This window comes from Talpa occidentalis, unplaced genomic scaffold (assembly GCF_014898055.3).
Source record: "Talpa occidentalis isolate TD23 unplaced genomic scaffold, MPIMG_talOcc4v2.1 talOcc4.14, whole genome shotgun sequence".
Lineage (NCBI taxonomy): Eukaryota > Metazoa > Chordata > Mammalia > Eulipotyphla > Talpidae > Talpa > Talpa occidentalis.
In genome coordinates, this window is record NW_023601433.1 from 18,024,500 (window position 1) to 18,048,127 (window position 23,628).

The following is a 23,628-nucleotide window of genomic DNA, read 5'->3' on the forward strand; positions in this document are numbered from 1 at the left end:
GTTGGGCTGGGGTTTAAATCTAGTCTTGTTTGAGCCAAATTTTTGCCTTTTTAGGAATAATGATGGTGAATGACATTGAATGAAAGTCACTAAGTTACCTAGGAAACATATTGATTACTTTTCAGTGATTGTTCTGTTTTATCTCATTTCATGTTCCTAACAACTATGCCCCATAAATTATATCACAGTTGAAATTAGTAGTGTTAGACAAATTGTATTACCAAGAAATAGGTAGTTATTATTACTACTCCTGAAGTCAATATTAAGTAGTAAAATTCCACGTTCTTTTTATGTCATTTCATATTTTGAAACTGACATTTAACCACTGATTTTGGCAATTGTGATTGATTTAAGTGTGTGTGTGTGTGTGTGTGGTGTTCATAAGATGTATAAAGTGAGATCTGAAATATTATAGATTTATACATTGAGTTAGGTTGAGATACCTTAAAATATTTTTACTAAGTGGTAATTAAAAGCTGGTTTGGGCAGGATGTCAGATTTTTGAGGAGTAAATGTAAACCACCAAGAACACTTTAAGTGTGTCATTGGAAGAACTCCCCCCCCCGGCCCCGCCCTGAATATTTTAGATCTTTTTGGCCAAACACAGCTAGAGGAATGTTTGCATTTAATCATACCTCTCAAGTTCCCCATCTGATTTTCAAAGTGGAACCTAACACCTTTTTAGGTATGTTTATCACTGATTATTAGAATATTACGATGCTCAGGAAGATAATATTCTAATCAGCAGTCTATAATTTACTGTATGATTCTTTGCTAGTTAAACTTCTTGTAAAGCTGTCTCTGTGATGAACAGCAGCACTTATTCAGACCAGAAATAACAACCATCCCATGTGTTGTAGATCCCAGGAGGTCTTGGTGTTTTTGTAGACAGCAGAAAGAAATAAAAGGAATTTTGTCCTTTTTACCTCATGTAATCCCACTGGAAAATGAAACATGTGCTCTGAGTTGATACTGACTTCTGCCAGGTCACCTCCCTGAAGAGTCTTGGGCAAGCACGGTTGCAACATTCCTTGGACGGGAGTCTGACAGCCCCTGAAGGAGACTGATGGCTCAGAGGCGCGCTTCCTGCAACGCTGCGCGGCTGTCACCGGCACGCAGGGAGTGCTGCCGCCAGCAGGACTCTCAGAGCCTCTTACCCACCCCCAGGTTACAGTCAGACGAAATGAAGTTCTGTGCAATGTGTTGTTGCTGTTCTTTATGTTAGTGACGTGACCGTGGCACCACGTGCCACCTACCCTGTCTTACTTTTTGGAACTTGACTTTGGACGTTAGAGAATGCAAATGGTTTTGAAGCTCTATATTTTTAGGAACTATTTGGAAGCCGCAAAACCTTTTTAATGGCCCACTCTATCCATTTTCTGTTCTTCTTAGGAAGTTTTTCCTATTCATGACTCATTTCACTCACTGGCTAACATTGAGGGAAATGTAATAACGATTAAGGAAAGGAATGTATGCATTTTCTTCTTTTTTTTGAAAGCTTGTACACATTTTCTGTCTTGGGTTATGTAAACTTGGATGACTGTAGAATGTTGACAACTGTGAAAGGTAAAACTAGCCTGTTAATACATACTTCGTTGGAATTTAAAAATCATAAAGTTTCCTTTGCTTCTTTGGAGAAGTGCTTTGCTTGATGGCCCAGAATACAGATCCAGTAAAAACGACATGTTCCAGCCGTCCCTTACACACACCTTAAGCGAAATTAATGAGATCACTCTAAGATTACGCTTTGTGTTTTATTTTCATTTTATAGGTCTGTATGAGCTGTTGGCTGCTCTGCCAGCCCAGCTGCAGCCACATGTGGACAGCCAGGAAGACCTGACCTTCCTCTGGGATATGTTTGGTGAAAAAAGCCTGCATTCACTAGTCAAGGTAAACCATGCTGATGTCAGATTCTTTTTGCGGAAAAACATATGGAAAAATATTTTGAGCGCCATCTAGTAAACCAGAGATCAAATTGTTGCTCTTTGAAAACAAAACAGCCTTGTTCTATTTCACTGATGGGCGTGGACGTTGTTAAAGATCCTACCAAAAATACATCGATGATTTCACTTACTGGTAGCTATCTGGTTGTGCATGCTAATGCAGCAAACACGAGCTCACCCTTGTTTAGAAAAAGAATCCGAAATAGTCATAGGAAGGTTTAGACTTCTTTATGGTCAACATTCGTGGGCTGGAATTTAACTTAAATAAATAAATGTTCACAGCAAAAATTAGAAGGAATATATTTTCTGAGGTTAAGGATGGCAGCGGTTCAGTAGCCACATTAATTTAAAATAATTTCCTTTAACAAAGTCAACTGAAACTTTAGCAAGCCTTTTTACCCCCCTTGGCAAAACGCCATGGAAATGGTATTTTGTGTATAAATACTCTGAAGTTAAACACGAATAAAAACAGTTTTGGAGACAGTTGCCGTAAAGCATCATGCCATGAAAACGATCAGCCACCAGAAATTAGATCTCGCCACACAGCAACCCTGGAAGTGATCAAAACTCTTAAAATAGTAAAATGAGAACAAGAAGCTTACTGGAAAATATGCCACTCTTGCCTCTGGAAATATGAATTATATTTTTTCATTTAACTCAAGCTGAAAGAAATTTAGTCTTAACTTGAGTCTGCTGGAGATAGAAACCTGCAATGCCTCCACAATAGACAGATCTAGATTTAATTCTGCTAAATTCATTAGCCGTCTGTGGTGATAGGTTTTTAATTGCTATAGAGTCTTGGAGAATGAGATGCAGTGAGTGCTTCACAAGGCAGGATTCTTAGTCCATTTTTTACCCTTCAGATTTGCTGAGATTAGTGCTCCTCCAGCCGTGGCAATTCTCAAGACGTGGAGGTGTAGACCTGTGGCTGTTTCCTAGCAGTATCGTTAAAAGCTAGGGTGTTACCTTTATTTATTTATTTATTTAGTTTTCTACAGCCAAGATATCATTGTGTTCTAAATAATTTTAGTTGCTTTCCCGGTATGTGTTAGAAATGGTTTGGGGATTATAAAAAAATGGATGAAATTCGTGAATTGCTGAGGCAGTCATAAAAACATTCCTGTGTTGAATGTATGGAAGTAGGATAGCTGTGGATTTGTTCAGATGGATTTCATCTTTTGATAAGAGGAATAAAAGATATTTCAAGGGGCAAAAGCCTCTTTACCATTAACTATACATTCCCCCAAACAATGATGTATTGTGTATTTATATTTGTAATGTAGCTACCATCCTCTTTCCTTACTTATAAAATGAAAATTATATTATTGGCTAAATTATTTGTGAGCTTCAAATAAAATAGTGGAGATCTTAGTTCGTTGATAATATATTAGTTGGACATATATAAACAGACACTATTAAGCATCAAGGAAACAAGGAAAAATTTAATTATTGTAGCATGTGAAGACCCAAAAAACAACAGAATTGGTTATTTCTGTTAAAAAGAATAAAATTAATGTGTGAAAAAATTCTTAGTTACACTGGCTTTTGAGTTTTAATCACAGGTTTTTTTTTTTTCCGAAGTATTTTCAGTCAAATGGTTAGGAAGCACACGGAGGGTATTGATGCCTGGTTTCATAAAAACAGTGAAGAGAATAAACTAATGTCAGCACACACAATTACATGTGTATCATTCCAAATGTTTTTTACTAATTGCTATCAAGTGTATTTTTAAAAACTAGTTTTGTTTTTTACTTTTACTTTGTTTTTTACCATAAGTAAAATTTCTTAATAGTTTCCCACACTCGAAACTTTTTATCACATGTAGACCTCAAGTGTGTCCTTTGACCAAGCTAGTAGTTTTCAAGTAAGCAAAGCCTAAAATGCTCCCAGGAGGCTGGCTCATGGCATTGTAGTTTTAAACACTGGAACAAACCACTGAACTGTATGCCAGCAGTCTCTGGTTCGGGTGGAGAATGGAAGCCTTCAGCTTTTGTGCATAAATCTGAGTAGAGCAAAAGGAGTTTGTTTGAAAAGATCTTTTCAAGAGTGAATCAAAATGTACTTTGATGTTATGCTCTTTTACCTGCTGTTGATGCTATTGGTATGTGATTTAGAACTGGGTGAACTAAACTCCATTTTATTCTAGCACAAAATTTCCATAGTTGTCATTTTAATTGGTGTTAAAAAAGGATATTAAATGACTACAAAATTTTAGATACATATAACTTGATGGTCTAACATAAAATAAACTTAATAAGAGACGATTTTGACATTGCAGTCTGTGACAGGTATAGCCTCTGTGGGAGTTCTAGCCACACTCTGGCAGTAATGCTATGGAATATGAGCTTGTCATTGGGAAGGAAATAAGATGTTCCTTTAAATTGTTAGCAGCAGCAGATATTTAAGGATTTTTTCCCCCAGGAATTTTATTTACTTATTTAAATTATATGTTTATTATTAAAATTTAAATTATGTTTTAAATTTAAATTTAAATTATATATTTTTTATTAAGATAACATTGGTTTATAGCACTGCATATGTTTTAGGAGTATTGGTTCACATCTCTTCAGTTGAACTTAACCATACCACCCCTACCACCACAGCACTCATAACCATAAAATTAAATACTTGTTTTTAATGGCATCTTTGGGGTTTTTTATGTATATGAATATGTCATCTACAAGTAGAGTTTTAGTTCTCTTCCAGTTTGGATTACTCATATCTTTTTCTTGTCTAGTTGTACTAGCTAGGACTTCCAGTACCAGTAGTGGTGAAACTGGACATCCTTGTCTTGCACCTGAGCTTAGAGGAAAAACTTTCAGTCTGTGATGTTAGCAATGGGTCTGTCATATGTGGCCTGTGCTTTGTTGAGGTGTGTTCATCTACCCCACTTTTGGGGAGTTTTTTTTTTTAAACATAAATGAATGTTAAATTCTATCAAATGCTTTCTCTGCATCTATTGATAGAATCACATGCTTTTTTTCCTTTTACTTTGGTGATGTGGTGAATTACATTTTTGGATGTTGAACAATCCTTGTGCTTCTGGAATAAATCCCACTTGGTTATGATATATGTGATCCCTTTAACACATTGCTGAATTTGGTTTGCTAAGATTTTGTTGAGGATTTTTGCACCTAAGTTTATATGGGAAATTGGTCTGTAGTTTTCTTTTTTGAGATGTCTTTGTCTGGTTTTAGTGTCAGGATGTTGGCTTCAAAAATGTTGTGTTTGGAAACATTTCCTCTTTTTCAGTTTTTTTGGAAGAATTTGAAAAAGATAGGTATTAGCTTGTCTTTGGATGCTTGGTAGAACTGACCAGTGAAACCATCTGGTTCTGGGATTTTGATTTTGGGGGGAATTTTTGATGACACTTTCAATTTCCTTACTTGTAATTGGTCTGTTTAGGTATTCTCTTTCTTCCTCATTCAGTCTTGGAAGGATGTATATTTCTAAGAATTTTTCTTTTAGGTTGTTTATATTTGATACACTTGTTCATAGTAATCTCTTAAGATAACTCTGTTTTAGGTAGTAGTGTAATGTTGGTGTTACAGAATGAGTTCAGAAGTGCAATCTCTGCTTTTTTTTTTTTTTTAAGAGAGTGATCCCATTTAAAATCACATGAAAAAATTAATTTAAATACCTTGGAATAAGAGTGATCCCATTTAAAATCACATGAAAAAATTAATTTAAATACCTTGGAATAAACCTGACAAAGGAGGTAAAAGATCTATACAAAGAAAACTGCAGGACTTTGTTAGATGAAATGGGAGAAGACATAAAGACATGTAAAGATATTTCCTGATGGATTGGAAGAATCAACATGGTAAAAATGGCCATCCTACCCAAAGCAGTTATTCAGATTCAGTGTAATTTCAATCAAAATATTAATTGCATTTATCGAAGAACTGGAACAAACACTATTGAAATTCACAAAAGACTTCAAAGAGCCAAAGCAATCCTGACCAAAAAAAAAAAAAAAAAAGAAAGAAAGGAAAGAAGGTAGTATTGTATTTCCACACTTCAAACTACAGGTTCTGGCTCCAGCTGCTACTGCTTCCTCTAACTTGATCTCAGCTGTGATTTTCTGTTCCCATCTCTCTGGATTTGGGGGTGGCCATTTGTGCTATAACTTCTTCTCTTTACATATCTGTGGCCTTTCTTTGCACCCTATGTGGCCTCTCTGTGCACTTGTGCTGTAGGGTTTGGAAGAGGCACTCCTGCATGACTGCCCTAAGACAATGGCCCACATCACGAGGCAGCCATTGACTGATTGTGTGGCCCTGGTCTGAGGTGGTCTGGGAGTAGCTCAGAAATTACAAGTACCTGCACAGGAAGTCCTCCCTGTATATGTGGCCGACATGCCCCCTCCAGCTCCCCATAAAGTTGATTACCCTTTGTCTCCCTTGGACCCTGTTTCTCCTGCTCATTGTCACATAATCAGTCACTCTAGTTTGTTACTGCTAGTAAATAGCAAGAGGGCTGCTCACTGAGTAGCAGAGTCCGGCCTTGCAAACCTGCTTCACGACTCCATTCTCAGTGTGTCCCTGGGGCATGCTGGCATGTTCCGGACTCAACACACATCAAAGCTGAAACCAGAAGTCTCCCTTTGCTCACTTTTTAATTGGGATTATTTTTCATTTTATCACTGATCTGTTACTGTACTTTATGTATTTTGGATACCAGCTCCTTATCAGATACGGGATTTTCAAATATTTCTACTGTTATATAATTTGTCTTTTTACTCTCTTGGTAGTAGTCTTTAATAAAGGGCCTTATTTTGAACTGAAAATTTTATAAATTAAATGAAAGTAAGCTTAATTTGCTTAAATGCTTCAGTCCATTTCACTCAAAGATATCATTGAGACCTTAGGAGCCTTCTTCTTATTTTTTTTTTTTTAAAGATTTATTTATTTATTTATAAAAGCACTGGGTACAGTCAGAAGTGTGGGAGGGTGAGAGAATTCACCAGAGCAGGGAACAGAACAGGCAGACTGATGAAATACACTGCTGAGGGGAGCAGCAGGAGCGGCAGGAGAGGTCTACGCACCATGTGGGACCCTTGCCAGCGGCCGGGGATCGAACTAGCGCTGCAGAGGCTGCGGGCAGCTTTGCAGCCCAGTGCTCAACCACTGTGCCACCAGGGGAGGCCCGCCTTATTCTTTAGGAAAAGACATTATGGTATATTTTAATTCCTTATTTTCTCCAGATAAATACATTTTTTAATTTGTTCCTCAATCCCATGCTACACCACTATAGTACATTTAACCATATTTAGATGTAGGGTAAATGGAGGTTAGCAGGTTTTTCCACCCTCCTGCCATTAGCACATATGATCAACACCTGTGTTTTATGTGCATGCCTGATGGTGGACACCTGGAGTATGGTGTGGGCACGGAGGGTGGGCACACCTGGGCTGAGAAACTGAGCATATAAGTGGGGGAGAGGACAGGGCAGAGCCACAGCTGAAGAGATCACAAGAGAAGCCCAGAGAAAGCCCAAAGAGTAAGAATCCTACTGAGGGCTGGGAGGCCTACCAGCATCCTGGTCTCCTCCCCCTGCCTGCATCTGGTTGCCTCACAGCACGTGGCATAGAAAGGTCACTAAAAGCGTAAAAAAGTCACTGAGAGCTCCAAGACTCTCTTTTATCCGTCTGCCTGGATCCATCGAGAACCTGCTCTGTGCCTTGCTGGCATAGCAAGTAGGTACCACTTAGAAGTGCTAAAATAATCTCCTAGCTGCCTACCCCATTTACTTAATAAATATTAACATTTTTTGAGGTAAAACAAATTTCTAGTTTTATTTATTTGTAACTAAAAAATACCTATTATTTAATATCAAGAAGTAATTATATTTGTAATCAGAAATATTAGTTTCTCTTCTTAAAGATGTCCTGAAATTTTGTTTTCAGAGAAACACATGCATTCACGAGCAGCTTAATTGACTAATAGAAGCAAAGTATGAGGGATAACTTGGTGGGAGTTTATTTTAAATCTCCATTTTAATATGTACTTCTAAGTTTTTAATGCTCGTGAATTTAGATGTGCTTGAAACAGGCAAAGCTTTATTGGAGAGACAGACTCATGCACAAGGGGACCAGTGCTGGGAGGGAGGATTTGCCTGCCTCCTGGAAGGAAGTTGGAGGAGGTACTTAGAGGGTCTGTCAGGAGTCAGGCCAGAGGAGAGCAGCACCATAGTTTGTTCTGGGTTGGGCCACACTGGGCATGCACAGGGGACTTATATTGCATCATCACAGCTGCACATGTGGGTGCTCAGCTTTTTTCCTCCAGGAAATAATCGTGAGTGTTGAACACTTTTAGTCTAGGATGGTGCTTAATGGTCGGTGTGGTGGCCAAATTATTGGGACAGGACTCAACTTATCTTGCCAGCTCACAACTGTATCAAAAGTAACCTGTGAACAAAAATATACTTAAAATTTTTACATGTCCGGCCTGGAAGCCAGCAAAGCCAAAACCTGTTTGAAAATAACACTTGATCTTCATCTTTCAGTAACTCAGATTTTCTTAATAATTAGCACCATGAGATTTGCTTGGAAAGTAGTTTTTTCCAGGACAATTGATTTAGTCAAGCTATAAAATAATGAGATAGTTTCAGTTTATAACTATTTTCTATGCAGTTCTATTAGGTTCCTTACTTTTAATCTAGAAGTAATGAAAAACATCGCACTGAGGAGGGGGAAAGGCGATATTTACATAGTAGTAAATCAAATTCAAGGCTGAAAGACCATTTTCTAAGATACTTGCTGGTACAGGGCTCTCTAGAAACAAATTGTGCTGTTTTGGGAGGGGAGAGGTGGTGTTAGGTTCAGAGAGTAAACCCATTGGGGAGGTTATGTTACTTGCCTCTGCAGTACCATTTGCCTTGGGTGGGAGGAAAAGGAAAAGACAGCCAGACATTGTGAATGATCCATGGCCACCTGGTCTGATGGAGTGGAGGCTTGGATATCAGCAGCTGGTAATGCTTCTTGGCCAATCAAAGGTAATTGTTCAGCCAGCTCTGTTGGAGGAACCAGATGAAGGCATTTCTTACGTTATAGTTTACATTTTTCAGGCACAGAAACATGTAAAGTCTGCTTAAGATATGAATTCCTGAGACCCTGAGTAAATTGTTGCCTTTGTAATGCATACTCTCAAAACAGTGGCCATATGTAGTCCTTTTTAGAGACTTGCTGGGGACTGTGGATCAGTGAATAGGGGCCAGGTTGGTGAATACTTCTTGATGGGGCTGAGTCCTGCCACTGGGGTCAGCATTTAATAGAGCAGAACAGCATCCTTCAAAAGTTATTTCGATTTACGTGTTTTCTTTTCAAATATACTTAGCTTCAGAAAGTCATCTAAAATTTGCATTTACTTGTAATTTAAAAATAGGAAGTCTGTAAAAATGTAAGTGGAGAATTTCCTACCTACAAACGTTTAATATAAAAGTAGCCTGGTTAGAGTGGGTGGAGTCTAGAGACTATAACTTCTTACTTCCCTTGTAGAAGTGATTCCTGTTATTCTTTATTCCAGAGAATAAGTATTTCTGTAGGGAAATACCCACCTTCTCTAGCTATTGTCCCAGAGTTGTGCTGCTTCCCCTTGATAATGTATTGCCAAATTATTCTACAGGTGTGTGCACATATCCACTTATGGGCTGATTGGCTCAGTAATTGTGTATTTGCAGTTCTAACACTGTGGGTTGCTCCTCCCCATTATCACTCCAATCTCGGTGCTGTTTTCAGAACCCTTGCTTTAATGTCAGGGTGGCTGATAATTCATGTCTTGTTACCAGGCCGTGAGCATGGGCCTGACATTCTGAATTGGTTGTGAAAGTACATTTCCCGCAGATAGTTGTGGAATTGTTGACAATAAATGAAGGACAGATACCAGATGGTTTCACTTATTTGTGGAATATAAATAACCAAAGAAAACAAACTGGCAAAGCTCAGCAAAAATGATTCTTAGACTCTGAAAAATTTACTGGTTACCTCAAGGAAGGGTGGGGGGAGGAGAAGGTTGGGGAAGGCAGGACACAGGGCATTTGCACGGGTGTGTGGTGGGGTGAATTGTGAGTGAATTGTGCATGTGAGGAGGTGTGGCGTTGTCCTCCCAGAGTTATACAGTTAACCAGCTGACAAATTAGTATTTCTGGAAAAAAAATTCTAGAGGAGGGATCATGTCACCCACCTCCAGAACAACTTCCATTATTCATTTAGGTCAAGTTGGGCCCTTCCGCTGCCTCTCTTCTTTTGTGTTTTTGGTTTTTGTTTTTGTTTTTGTTTTTTGTTTTGTTTTGTTTTTACTCTTAAGTTCATTTTCTTCTCCTGTGGGTTCGCTTGTTTATTATTCGTTAATAGTGGGCGCTTGGGTATATAGAGGAGTGGTTTATGTGTCCAGATGCCCTCACTTTACCTTCTGTAGCTCAGAGCTGAGGCTGTGGAACCCTGTTGTTTAAACGGAGATTCTGGAAGTGCCAAGAAGTTGTGGCAACAGTCATTGACAATAATAGTGTATTATTTACTGTGCAGCGCCTTGTTTCCCCTATTACAGCATGGAGGTGGTAGTGCCTAAATGAATGCATGAGTAGGAAACATGCTTTAAATAGCCTGGTGTATAGATGTTGTCATTGCTGTTGCTGTCCTCACCTCCCCCCCCCCCCCCCCCCGTCTCCATCACTTTCTTCTGCGTTCAGGGTTTGCATGATTCTTGTATCCCTTTGACGACATTGCTGGATTTTTTTCTCCCCCAGAATATTTTCTTGCCTTAATAAACTTTTGTTCTTGACTTTCTAGTTCCTTGCTCTCACTTTGTAAAGTTAAAATAAAAATGAAGATGGTGTATAATTTTTAAGTCTTAAAAAAGTCTTTGAGTTGGCTAGATAAGCTTCCTAACTTTTCCTTCGTTTAAAAAAATGTTACGGGGGGCCTCCCTGGTGGCGCAGCAGGTTAAGCACCACACCATGAAGCTGTCCACAGCCTCTGCAGCATGAGTTCAATCCCCAGCCGGCCAGGGAGCAATCCACATGGCACACAGACCTCTCCTGTCTTGCCCGCTGCTCCCCTCAGCAGTGTATTTCAGCAGATCCGCCTGTTTTGTTTCCCACTCTGTCTCTGGTGGATCCTCTCACCCCCCCACACTTCTGGCCTGTACCCCAGCTCTTGTATGCATAAATAAATCTTAAAAAATATTTTTAAAAAATGTTACAGGGTGTCTTGGACATTGCAAAGCCAGAACACTATGTTGAACACTCTATATTCACAACACACATTAAGAAATAAAATATTACAGATTCAGTTGATGTGAAGAGTCTCTCCATATTCCCATTCCTTTTTGTCATCTGCCAGAGGTCACCTTCATCTTTAGTTTGCATTCCTAAAAGTTGAGACATTATTTTTTTACGTCTTAAAACTTCTTACAATTAGAAACATACTTACAAAATTCACCTTTCTGAAACTTACTTTTTTGCTTAACTTTTTGTCAGTATATTTTGAGATATATTTTGATTATACAAAAGTTATCATTCATTCGTTTCCATTGCTATAGAGCATCATGTAACTACTGCACATTATTTGCTCTCCTGTTGATGCACGTTTACACTGAAAGATGTCCTATCAGTTCAAGATTCCTTTGTTTGGAAAAACCTTTATCTCTGCTTGCTACTAGAAATAAAGCATAAATGGCTTTGCACATATGTGGCCACTTCTTATTCCACCTGAGAGAGGGTCGATGGGCCATGGAGACACACATCTTGTGCTTTTTTATGTTTTGCCGCATTACTCTGGTGTTATTTTCTATGACCGCTAGAAGACCTCTAGAAGAGTCTTCTGAGACTGCATTGATCTAATATTCCCATTTTATTGTAAGCATCTCTTTAAGTTATTTTTAGCACATACTGTAATACTAGGTTTAGTTTCTCATTGAGGAAAGTTCTTTTGGGGCAGGGTCTGTGTATAATTATGCGTGTACAGTATACTTCAAGGGAGAGTGTTGCAGAGACTGGAACACCTTCCCTTCCAGGCTGTTTTGCCCAGTTTTTATGCATTTCACACAGAGCTTGAATACCCATCATGGGTCTTCTCAGTGACCAGGTCAGAGCCTGGGAGGCTTCCCAGAGCTGCAGTGTGTTCCCTGCAGGCGTTGTGGGTATGCGTGCGTGTGTGTGCACACGTGCACCCATGTATCCTTGTGTCCCTGCCCGTGCCTTTGACCCGCGTGGGAGCTGCTGTTGGGTCTGCTCCCCTCCAAGTTGGGTAATTGCCTTCAGCTACTTTTTAATCTTCTGTCCTTCCGCTAGATGGTGCTCAATCCTTTAAGAAATCTGAGACTTGGTTCAAAGAACTTGTCAGTTTTGTCACTGATGGATTAAAAATAAAAAGCAATTTTAGGCTAAAGCAGTATGTGAAATTACTCCATCTTTGGCCTGTAGGAGGCCCTTCAAATCAGCTCCTGTGGGCTTTGACACCACCAGTAAGCTTTGATTGTCTTTTGATTTTCAGACTGACTTGGTGTCTTATTGGACATATTTTCTACCTGGCTTGTATTTTAAGATAAAGTAGCATTTCTAGGAATATCTCTGTTTTGGGTGCTGACTGTGGATTCCTAACAGTAACCCACAGAAACTCCTTTTCTCTACTTTGCCCACATTCTTATTTCACATACTATCTTCTTACCCCCAGTGGGGTAGATTTTCTGCCAGATCCATGGTGCCCTGTCCTTACTCTGTTCTCCCCTTCCCTTCCTCCTCTGGTGACCTCAATTCTACAGTCATGTTCCCAGGACTTGTTACTGGTCTTGTTTTTATCTGACCCTTGTTTTGTTTCTCTGTATTCCACAAAGAAGTGGTATCATCCAGAGTTTGTCTTTCTTCTTCGGAATAATTTTGCTTAGCACGGTCCCCTCCAGTTCTATCCAGGTTGATGTAAATGACAAGAGTTTATTAATCCCCTTTATGGTTACTTATTTTGTGTCATCTTTAAGAAAACTGTGTGTACTTTGAGATCATGAGCATATTTTCCTGTGTTACCTTTTCACAACTTTATTATTTTACCTTCTACAGGTCATTCTACAGTCTACCTTGTACTGATTTGTTATGTGGTATGAGGTAGGAATCCATTTAAGGAGGCACCACCCTTTCCCCACAGCTCTGCAGGACAAACTTTCTCATGAATCCGGTGCTCAAACATGCACGGTGTCTTTCTGGACTCCAGTCTCTCCTATTTTGTTCTTATGTCAGAGCCGCACAAGCGTCGTTGCAGAAAACTTCGTTGGAGTTTTGAATGTTTTTGAATTGATTCATAATTCATTTTGGGTAGAATGGATATCTTTACAGTGTTGAATCTTATTCACAAGTGTGGCTTGTCTTTGCATTTATTTAGGTTTTGATTTTACTCAGTTATTTTTATAATTTTTATGTATCTTGCATGTCTTTCATTCAAGCTTTCCTTAGATATTGAAATGTAATGTTTAGATTGTTTGCTGCTGGTGCATTGCAGGATAGTGTCTTTGTATCCTGCAGTTTACTAAATTGACTCAAAATTTGTTTAGTTTATCTGTATATTCTTTGTTAATGGTGAAATTTTTATTCATCATCTATATGTTTTTTATCTGCCAAGCCTTATTGTTCAGTTTAGGACCGCTAGACATTCTTGAATGGGCATTATAATAATGGATCTTTTTGTCTCTTTCTGTTTTTTCATTAGTACTTACTTTACATTTTATTTCTTCCTTCTATAATTTATTCCCTTACTGTAACTTTCCATGTCTCTTGGCTTTTGTGTTTATTCTAGTTTAGTATTCATTGCTAAAGAAATTTATTACAATCTAGTGTTCTTTATGTCATCCTTTTTCCAATCTCATATCTGAGCCTTTTCTGTTCTGATGATGCCATTTGTAGTAGTTTCCAGTATTTTCTTTGTTTCCACTGACTTATTTGAAAACATCAGTCTCCAGTTTCTCATCAGCTTTCTGGTGTGTCTTCATTATGTTTTCATATGTTATTCTTTTTTTTTCTAATGTCTCATATTTGATTGAAGTGAATTGTCTCGTACCTTTAAAATAGGTGAAGGTAGTTGTAGCAAGTTGGTAATGTGCAAGAATAACTTTTCTAGATTGTGCCTCCCATTGCTTCTTTGTTATTGTAAAGAGAGATTATTTTGGTATTGGCTTAGAGCACCTGTTGTAACAGCTGTCCTTACGTCCCCTGAAGGACTGAGTCTGAGCTGCCATCTCTAGAACCTGGCTTGCTCCCCTTGGTTCTACTTCCAGCGGTTCCTCCCCTGTCTGGCCTTCTCATTTTTGGAAAGGAGCCTTTGCTACCATCTCACCTCCCCTGGTCTTATATCTATTTTTTTTTAAAGATTTATTTATATTTATACAAGAACTGGGGTACAGGCCAGAGGCGCGGGAGGGTGAGAGGATTCACCAGAGACAATGGGAGCAGAACAGGCAGAAGGATCAAAATAACACTGCTGAGGGGAGCAGCGGGCATGACAGGAGAGGTCTGCCAGGCCATATGGGTATCTCCCTGGCTGGCTGGGAATGGAACCCTTGCTGCAGAGGCTGTGGACAGCTTTGCAGTGCTGCGTTCAACCTGCTGTGCCACCGGGGAGGCTCCCTTATATCTATTTTTAAGAAATTATTACAAATCTTTATTTCATCTCAGTCAAACCTAATTGTATACATATGGCCTATTATGTGGGAAAAGACAAGCTTTCATAGGATTATTAAAAACATTACAGGGTTAATCTTCATGAAGTATTTTATTTGACTGAAGTATTAAAGTTTGTAGTCATTAAAAGGAAAATGTAGAGAATAAGATAAACTTATTGCTTGTCTGACTTTTTTTTGGCAAATGTGTAATTAGATATACGAGGAGCAATGAGTAGTTTAATTGGTAAAATTTTTATAATTCAGAAAGTCTTTTTTGGAATGTCGTAGTCTTTGATGTTTTATTAGATTCATTTTTCTTCTTTGGAACCTGATGAAAAGCATTATTTCATCTTAGCTGGAAAAGACAACCTTTTGCTACCTCTCACTGGTATATATTTGTTAGACCCACATAAATGGAGTTGGTATAATTGAATTTTGATACCTAAACAGTAGCTGCTTTGGCAGAAGTAGAACTATAGAATGTGTATGTATAGGGCAGAGCAAGAGTCTAGAATAAAATCTGTGCATGTGCTGCACAGAGCTTTTAAACCTTCCTATACAAACCAGAAGTGGGAGAGGGTTGAATAATGTCTGGCTTTCTTTAAGATATTTTCATACAGATCCATTGGTATCTAATTCTATATCACATAATTCACCTAGTGATATATTTATTTCTACTATATTAAAAAGTATGTATGGTGTGCTGAAGTCCTAACTTATGTTTCCATAAAATATACTCTTGAAGCCCATAGGACAGTTTGATTTGTAATCTTGCAACTTCATGAAACTGTGTGGCCACAGTGACTGATGTCATCCTCTCTGTAGACCAATGAAAGTGCATTGCATCATGAAGTTCTGGCAGTTGTGAAATTTGCAAAGACCTTAGCACGTCCTCTCTTGGCCTGCTGGGATAGTGATGACTGCTACTTTGGCAAAGTTACTGAGTGTTTCCAGGGAAGGAGTCTAAGGATCTAGTCTAAGGGTGTAGTGGAGCCCTTAGATGGAAGGATGTTTGGTTCATGAATGACTGCATGAGACAGAGAGGCCAACCACCTCCTTTTTTCTCTTACTCGTGGGGCCCTCTCTGAAAAATGACCATGAATAAAACTAAGGCAAGGCAGAAAGAAAGACATTACAAAAGTACAGCAAGTCCACTATGTAGGAAAACCAAAGAAAGAATGAATAAAATTCTAGAAATTCAATGCAAGCATATGATATCATAGTTCAGATTTACACAGAACATATGCAAGCATTACTGATGATTTGTTTATCTGAATACCCCATAAAATACTTATTTTACCCACCATGTTTAAAATGCAGCATATTAAAAAAAATTTGGTTCTAAGGATAATCTGTTAACAACATACTTGTTAAGAAGCTTCAGTATATGTGTAGAGAAGACCCAGCTAAATTATAGTTTCTGTTTCCAGTGAGATAACATGCTTTGACTTTTTAAAATCTCTGGCCTCACTTGAAATGCTATTGACTGCACAGTTTGGCCTCCTTCACATATTGCCACTAAGCCTAACCAGCAATTTTCCCTTCAGCTATTAAATGGAAAACCATAAGGAAAATAGACCTTTCCCACAGCATAGAATTCCAAGGTTAAAATAAAAAAGGAAGAAAAGTTAGAGGTAGTGTCCACAAAAATTTTCCCTACTTTCCTTCTGGTTTTCATTAACTTCATTAATTTCCATTTTCTTTAGCTCACATCTGTTTATTTTCTGTTTTGGAGAAAATTGGTTAAAAAGCAAGTTAAAACAACTGTAATTAATTGTAGTTAGTTGCTTAGTATCAATCCCCTCATCCAATATACCATATAGTTCAAAAAAGTATTTGTCTTTATTCCTTCTGAACACAGTACTTGATAGCTAGTAGACACTTGTATTTTTAAATACTGTGATATTCTCAGCATTTTGTATTCGGAACCATTGTGTAATGCCGCTGTTGTCTACAATCAACTCAGAATGATTAGGTTATTACAATTTAACTACTACAGATCAGAGAACACCTTCCCCAGCCTGTTATCTGAGTTAGAAACTGAAAGGGAGGAAACTAGTACAGATGTCAAGGATGCTGTTGCAAAGATGACCTGCAGTCACAGATTATTGGAACTGAATAGGTAGAATACAGTAGGAAATAGTACTTCTAAAAATACAATCGTTGAAATAAAAGCCTCATTGGATTTAATGTCTTAAATTGCAGATTGTATACAGGTTCCATGTTTATCTCCTTGTCTGTAAGCACTGTTATGAAGCCATGATGCACCAAAGGAAAAAAGAACATCTTTTTTTTTTTTTTTTTAAAGATTTACTTATTTATTTATACAAGCACTGGGTAAAGTCAGAAGCGTGGGAGGGTGAGAGAATTCATCAGAGCCAGAGCGGGGAACAGAACAGGCAGACTGACAAAATACACTGCTGAGGGGAGCGGTGGGCGGTAGGAGAGGTCTGAGCACCATGTGAGACCCTTGCCGGCGGCCAGGGATCGAACCAGTGCTGCAGATGCTGCGGGCAGCTTCGCAACCCAGCGTTCAACGGTTGCGCCACTGGGGAGGCACAAGAAAATCTTTTTTTTTTTAAGATTTATTTATTTATGCATATAAGATCTGGGGTACAGGCCAGAGGTGCGGGAGGGTGAGAGGATTCACCAGAGACAGAGCGGGGAAACAGAACAGGCAGACTGACTGAAACACACTGCTGAGGAGAGCAGTGGGTGAGACAGGAGAGGTCTGCTGTACCATGTGGGTCACCTCCCTGGCCAGGGATCGAACTCGTGCTGCAGAGGCTACGGACAGCTTCACAGCACCGTGCTCAACCCCTTGCCCCACATGTTTAGAATTTAAAAATGTATACACAATTCTGTAACCATGAGTAAAGGCCTGAAAAAAGAACATCTTAAAAGCATCCAGAGAGAAAGGATAAAGAAGGCTAGCAGACTCTCAAAAACAAAAATATAATCCAGAAGACAGCAAAAATAAATCTTAAAGTACTGGCAGAAAAGAGCTGTCATGTAGACCTATTAGGTGAAAATATTTTCAAGAACCAACGTGAAATAAAGATTGTATATAACTGAAAACTGAAAAGTTTATCAATATGAAGCTTATAATAAAGGAACTTCAGAAGGATGACCTTAGGAGGAAAATCATTAGCGGTAGAGGTCATTGTAAAATGATGAGCCATTTAATTCTAAAGTTGTACTTTTGCAACAAAATAGCTTTGAAATAAATCAAGCAAAAATTTATTAAACAGAGACAATCCAACTAGTCGTGATCACAATAGGATCTTAACACATGGAACTTATATAGAAATCTATTATATATACGTTTATAAAGTGAGTCTCAACAAATGTCATGTATTAGGTGCCACACAAGGACAGCAGGCAAGGGTGTCTGGCAAGTAAAGTCTACCAGCTCCCACCAAAAAACTCAACAGGAAATGGGTCAACAGAGGCAGGGTTCCTAGTGCATGGAGGGTAGGTATCAGTAAGAAACAAGAAAATTAAGTTCCTGCGTGTTTAAAATTTAAAAATATATACACAATTCTGTAACCATGAGTCAAGAAATTTTGAGAGAGCAGAAATACAAGTGAATGCTAATATTGATATGTCAACAGTTGTGAGATATAATAAAAGGTAAACTGGTTTGAAGATGATTTAAGGTACCTTAAAGGCTTATGTTAGGAAAGAAGATAGGATAGAAATAATGACCTAAGCAGTCAGCTTAAGAAGTTTTAAAAGAACAATAGAAAAATCAACCCTTCCTCCAAAGTAAAAGGAAGGAAATAATAAAGATCAAAGAAGGGTATTCATGAAATAGGAACAATAAGGTCAAATTTTTTTTTTTTTTTTTTGGTAAAAGACTTTGAAACAGACTCCATAGAGGGAAAAAGAGCAATGGCACACATAAAGAATATAGGAATGAAAAGAGGACTGTAAGTATGGATTCAACAGAGGTTAAAAAGATAGAGATTAATAACTTCAGGGCAGTTCATTTGCAAACTTAGAGGAAATGTAAGAGTTTCTGGAAAAATCATGACTTAAAGAATTTTCAAGAAGAAGTAGGAAGTCAGACTTGATAAAGATACAGGTGGGCTCAGATTCTTTACTGTTAGAGCCTCCAAACTTTCAAGGAACAAGTTACTCCAATTTATGGAGTAACAAACCCTAGAAATCTGACTGTAGAACTGAGAGGGTGAACTATGAGCATGTTGGTGGGTGGTGGGTTTGATGTGGTAACAATGCCTGAAGGGGGTGATTTTATCTCTCTAAATCATACACAATTTGTAAACCAATGTTATGTCAATAAAAAGAAAACAAATTATTAAAAAAATAACAATAAAAAGAAAGGAAGCACTTTCTTTTTGTGGTGTTTAAAGTTAGGGTATACCCAAAACTGACTATAAAACACACAGTGTCTCATACTTTTTAAAAGAGCTGAGGACAAAACCCCGGGGGATGGGGAAGGATTATACCTCATAACCAAGTAAAGTTCATTGTCAGAATGCAAGGATAGGGTCAGTATTTAAAAAAAACGTAAATAGAATTCATGATGTTACCTAGATAGGACAATTTGTGTATGCTGAAAAACAGTTTGCAAAAATCAGCATTCTTTTAGAAAATTCTTGATATATTTAGAATGCTTGGATAGTGATTTCACATGATAATATACATTGATGGCAATAGAAACTATGTCAAATTAAAAGTTGGAGCCAAACAAGAATGTTGATTCTGATTGGTCTTTTTTTTTTTTAAGATTTATTTTATTTATTTATGCATACAAGAGCTGGGTTACAGACCAGAGGTGTGGGGGGGTGAGAGGACTCACCAGAGACAGAGTGGGGAACAGAACAGGTGGATTGATTGAAATACACTGCTGAGGGAGCAGCTGGTGAGTCAGGAGAGGTCTGCTGTGCCATGTGGGTTGCTCCCTGGCTGGCTGGGGATCAGACTCATGATGCAGAGGCTGCGATAGCTTGATCGTGTTGAAACTTTCACCGCTTGTGCCACGAGGGAGGGCCTGAGTGGTCTTTTTTTTTTGGAGTTGTTGGTCACAAAAGTTAGCCCAAAGAGTGTGATGAGTGGTGTAAAATAGGAAAAGAACATACAAGGAGCACTTCCCTCTGCTGTTTGTTTGTTTGCTGTTTTTCAGTTTTAAATTCCCCTTTATTGTCCCATTTTTTTGTCTTGAGTCAGAGGCCTCTCCACCCCATTTTTGGAGAATAGTTATTTTTTGAAGAGGGCCCAGTAATTAGAACATTTTCATTTTTGCATCCCTTCAAAACCGTGTGCATTTCCAGTTGCTCTTGGCTGTCATTATGTCCCACGGAGCTTCTTTTAATACTCAAAATTGCCCCCCCCTCCATTTTTTTAATTTTTACAAGCTTATTATGAGAAGCAGTGCTTGCCTTGTACCGTAACATTGTCTTCCAGGAGCCAGAAAAACAGTCCTCTTTAGAACACCACAAGGCTGAGGTTTGAGAAGGGAAAAGAAGTGAGGATAGACAAACATGCAATTAAACAGTACCCCTGAAAAAAAAAACAAAACAACAGTTTCAAAACTCAAAAGTAGAAGGGAGGCCTTCGTATCTATTTCTTAGGATGTTTATTAAATAAATTCCAACGATTATTTGCTGTTCTCCTTTGCCATGCTATGGTCATACTGAGGGAGGTGACAGCTCAGTGGAAGTTGTGTTCACCAGGTGTTAATGTTTACACCTTGTCGTCTGCAAAACCAACTCTTCAGAACACTCTACCAGGATGGGTTCATGAGCAGTGATGTCGCTTCCGCACTGAATTGGCTTCTGCTAAGTGGTCAGGCCATGGATGTCAAGAGCCTTTGCATTTTTATATGGCACGTCTTTTAGTCTGTGAAAAAGAAGTTGTTTTGAATGTTAAGTATTCTCCAGAGCTGCTGTTGCTCTTCCTGCCTCCAGTAGGTCAATATACAGTTCATGGCAATACCGTACAGTTTAAAATTTCATCAGAAAAGTTAGTCGAGGTATGGCAGGCCACCTGTGGCTCGCCTCTGGGAGAAGCTGGATCGAGCTGCAAGAATGTTTTAGGATCTTATCAAGAGCATGATGGCAGCGTCGTTACAATCGTGCTCATAGTTGGGCGCATCAAACATTGTTAACTCCATTCCTGTCCAGGTACCAGTTACATCTGCCCTTGGCCAGAGCTGTTGAGCTCTAATATCAATGTGAGGATCTGGTGTGACCCACTGTCCCAGAACACCTGGCTCAGAGATGCAGCCAGCTCCTGGGGGAGTTAGGCCAGCCAGCCTCAGTCTTCTGGCTCTGACCACGGTGACTCCTCCTAGGAACTCCCTTAGGTGATCAGGTGCTGTGATGCATCCGGTGTAACCACGGATGGCAAGAGGCCCACCAGTGAGAAAGAGATCGCCAAAACACTGTACAGTGTTTTCAAACACTTCATTTCCATAATTCCTTGAATGTTCATCGGAGGAACCACATAGCTGTGTGCTCTGTTGCCCTTAAGATTTCCTGGTGATGCATAAAGCATAATAAACCTTTCAAGCTACAGGCAGAGTCAGTTTTCCAACTGAATATCCACTGTCAGCATTATCTCCCATAAACAGGTTTTCTGTATCTGGTGATTTGCCACCAATTCTAAACAGTTCCATGAGATCACAGAGATGCCGTGCACGCATCTGCTCAGGTAACTGGACATCTGACCTCTTGCAAGTTCGATTCTTTTGTCAGGGTTTCTTTAGCTTTTTTGCAGAGGCTTTTGACTGTGGCTTGCATTTGTCCAGTTGCTTGATCCACTGGTCCAGGTCCTAGGAGTATACGTGGTCTGTGATGCCTCCTGCCCTGAGTGCTCCAGTCTGCACTGCCCCCTCCCCCACCCGCAAGCATGTGGGCCACGTGCACACGCACACAGCTGCCTCGGCTCAGGCGCCTGTGTGTGGTTGCTGGGTGCTGGCACTGGCAGACTGACTCGCCCTGCAGAGTTAGAGAGTGAGAGAGAGAGCAAGCACGAGCGAGCAGACACCAAAGCAGTTATGTTCAGTACTTTTTATGGGGATACTAGAGGACAGGGAAGTCATTTTATTTTATTTTTTAAAGATTTATTTATTGGGCCTCCCCGGGAGGCGCAGCGGTTGAGCGCTGGGCTGCGAGGCTGCCCACAGCCTCTGCAGTGCCAGTTTGATCCCCGGTCGCCGGCGAGAGTCCCACATGGTGCACAGACCTCTCCTTGCCACCCGCTGCTCCCCTCAGCAGTTTACCTTGGTCTTTCTGCCTTTTCTGCTCCCCGCTCTGGCTCTGGTGAATTCTCTCACCCTCCTGCGTTTCTGACTGTACCCAGTGCTTGTATTAATAAATAAATAAATCTTTAAAAAAATAAAAAAATAAAGATTTATTTATTTATGTAAGAACTGGGGTACAGACCAGATGTGCGGAAGGGTGAGAGAATTCACCAGAGACAGAGTGGGGAAGAAAATAGGCAGACTGACCGAAATACACTGCTGAGAGGAGCAGCAGACTATACAGCATTGAGATTTAAAACAAATGATTACATTCAGACAAGTTAAACTTTATTTCTATTTTTATTAAAACATATTTATTTTTAAAGATTTATTTATTTATTTATACAAGCACTGGGTACAGTCAGAAGCATGGGAGGGTGAGAGAATTCACCAGAGCCAGAGGGGGGAACAGAACAGGCAGACTGGCAAAACACACTGCTGAGGGGAGCAGCAGGCGTGGCAGGAGAGGTCTGCGCACCATGTGGGACCCTCGCCGCGGCCGGGAATCAAACCAGTACTATAGAGGCTGCGGGCAGCTTCGCAGCCCAGCACTCAACTGCTGTGCTACTGGGGAGGCCCCAAAACATTATTTAAAAATGTTCAATAGCTAAGCTTTGGAAACAACCCAAATGCCCAAAAATAGATGACTGGATCAAGAAGATGTGGTAATATACACCATGGAATATTACTCAGCATTCAAAAAAGATAAACACATGCGATTTGCAGCAACATGGATGGCGCTGGAAGGGATCATGCTCAGCGAATTAAGCCAGAAAGAAAAAGATAAATACTGGATGGTCTCAATCATAGCAGGAATCTAGAAAACTTAAATAAGGGACCAGGAAAAAGAATAACCATAAGAAAGTAAAAATCAAAATCAACGAACAACTATGAACCAGAGACTCTCTATGGGGGGTGGGGGCAGGGAGGGGAGGGATTGGGGTCAAAATAAGGGGGTCGCAGTTGTATGGGGAATATAAAAATAAAATTTATAATAAAAAAATGAAGTGTACTTTTACTACATAGCTGAATCTGCAAAGCAAAATGTTTAATTAAAATGAGATTTTGCTATATACATGGTTTTTAGCAGTAGAAGCTGGTTTGTCTTATTTGATTAAACCATGTCTTTAGTTAGGTATTTGTAGGATTCCAAGATAGTACCATTTGGAAATTTGCTAAACTTCATCAGAGTGAAGATTTCTGGGGTATAAAGGGTGATCACAGAGAGTCTACTAGAAGCCCTGGCATGTTATGCTGTGTGAAGGCTCCTTGCCACATTGGGTACTTAGGTTTAAATTAATTAAATTAAAAAAAATTCAGTTCTTCAAATATGGTAGCTACCATCCAAGTTGTCCAAAGTCCCATGTGACTGTCACTAACTGTACTGGATAAGCAGAAACAGAACATTTTGACATCCAGGAAGCTCTTTTGGGATAACCTGTGGTAAAGTCTATACATGTTGACCTATTTACTAGAATTGTAAATAGCAGTTTGGCTTTTATTTTCCTTCCCTTGTATTACAAATATTCATCAAAAACAGAATTCCTGTCAATGGTTTTGCAAACTGAATAGTTCAGAATGATTCAAAATAGTTTTCACTTTCCTACCAATTTAATTTTTAAAGTGAGTGTACGAAAGCAAAACACGTATCCACATAGGTTGCCAACACCTTGAAATTCTAGGATAACATTTCAAGAATTCATGATGGAGTGTATGGGGCAGGCAGGGTAGGGGTAGACTAGTGAATCCCTTGGATGAGGATCTAGAAAAG

At 39.2% G+C, this 23,628-nt stretch overlaps 1 protein-coding gene across 3 annotated transcripts in view; it reads left to right on the forward strand.

The window, feature by feature from the left end:
• The window catches only part of MPP7 (MAGUK p55 scaffold protein 7), a 164,791-nt gene that overhangs the window by 65,347 nt on the left and 75,816 nt on the right, over window positions 1-23,628 (forward strand). For all 3 annotated transcript variants that reach the window (XM_054694815.1, XM_037510158.2, XM_054694816.1), the window contains one exon: window positions 1,772-1,890. In XM_054694815.1, the coding sequence (XP_054550790.1) occupies window positions 1,772-1,890 (119 nt within the window). The remainder of the gene's footprint in view (window positions 1-1,771; window positions 1,891-23,628) is intronic.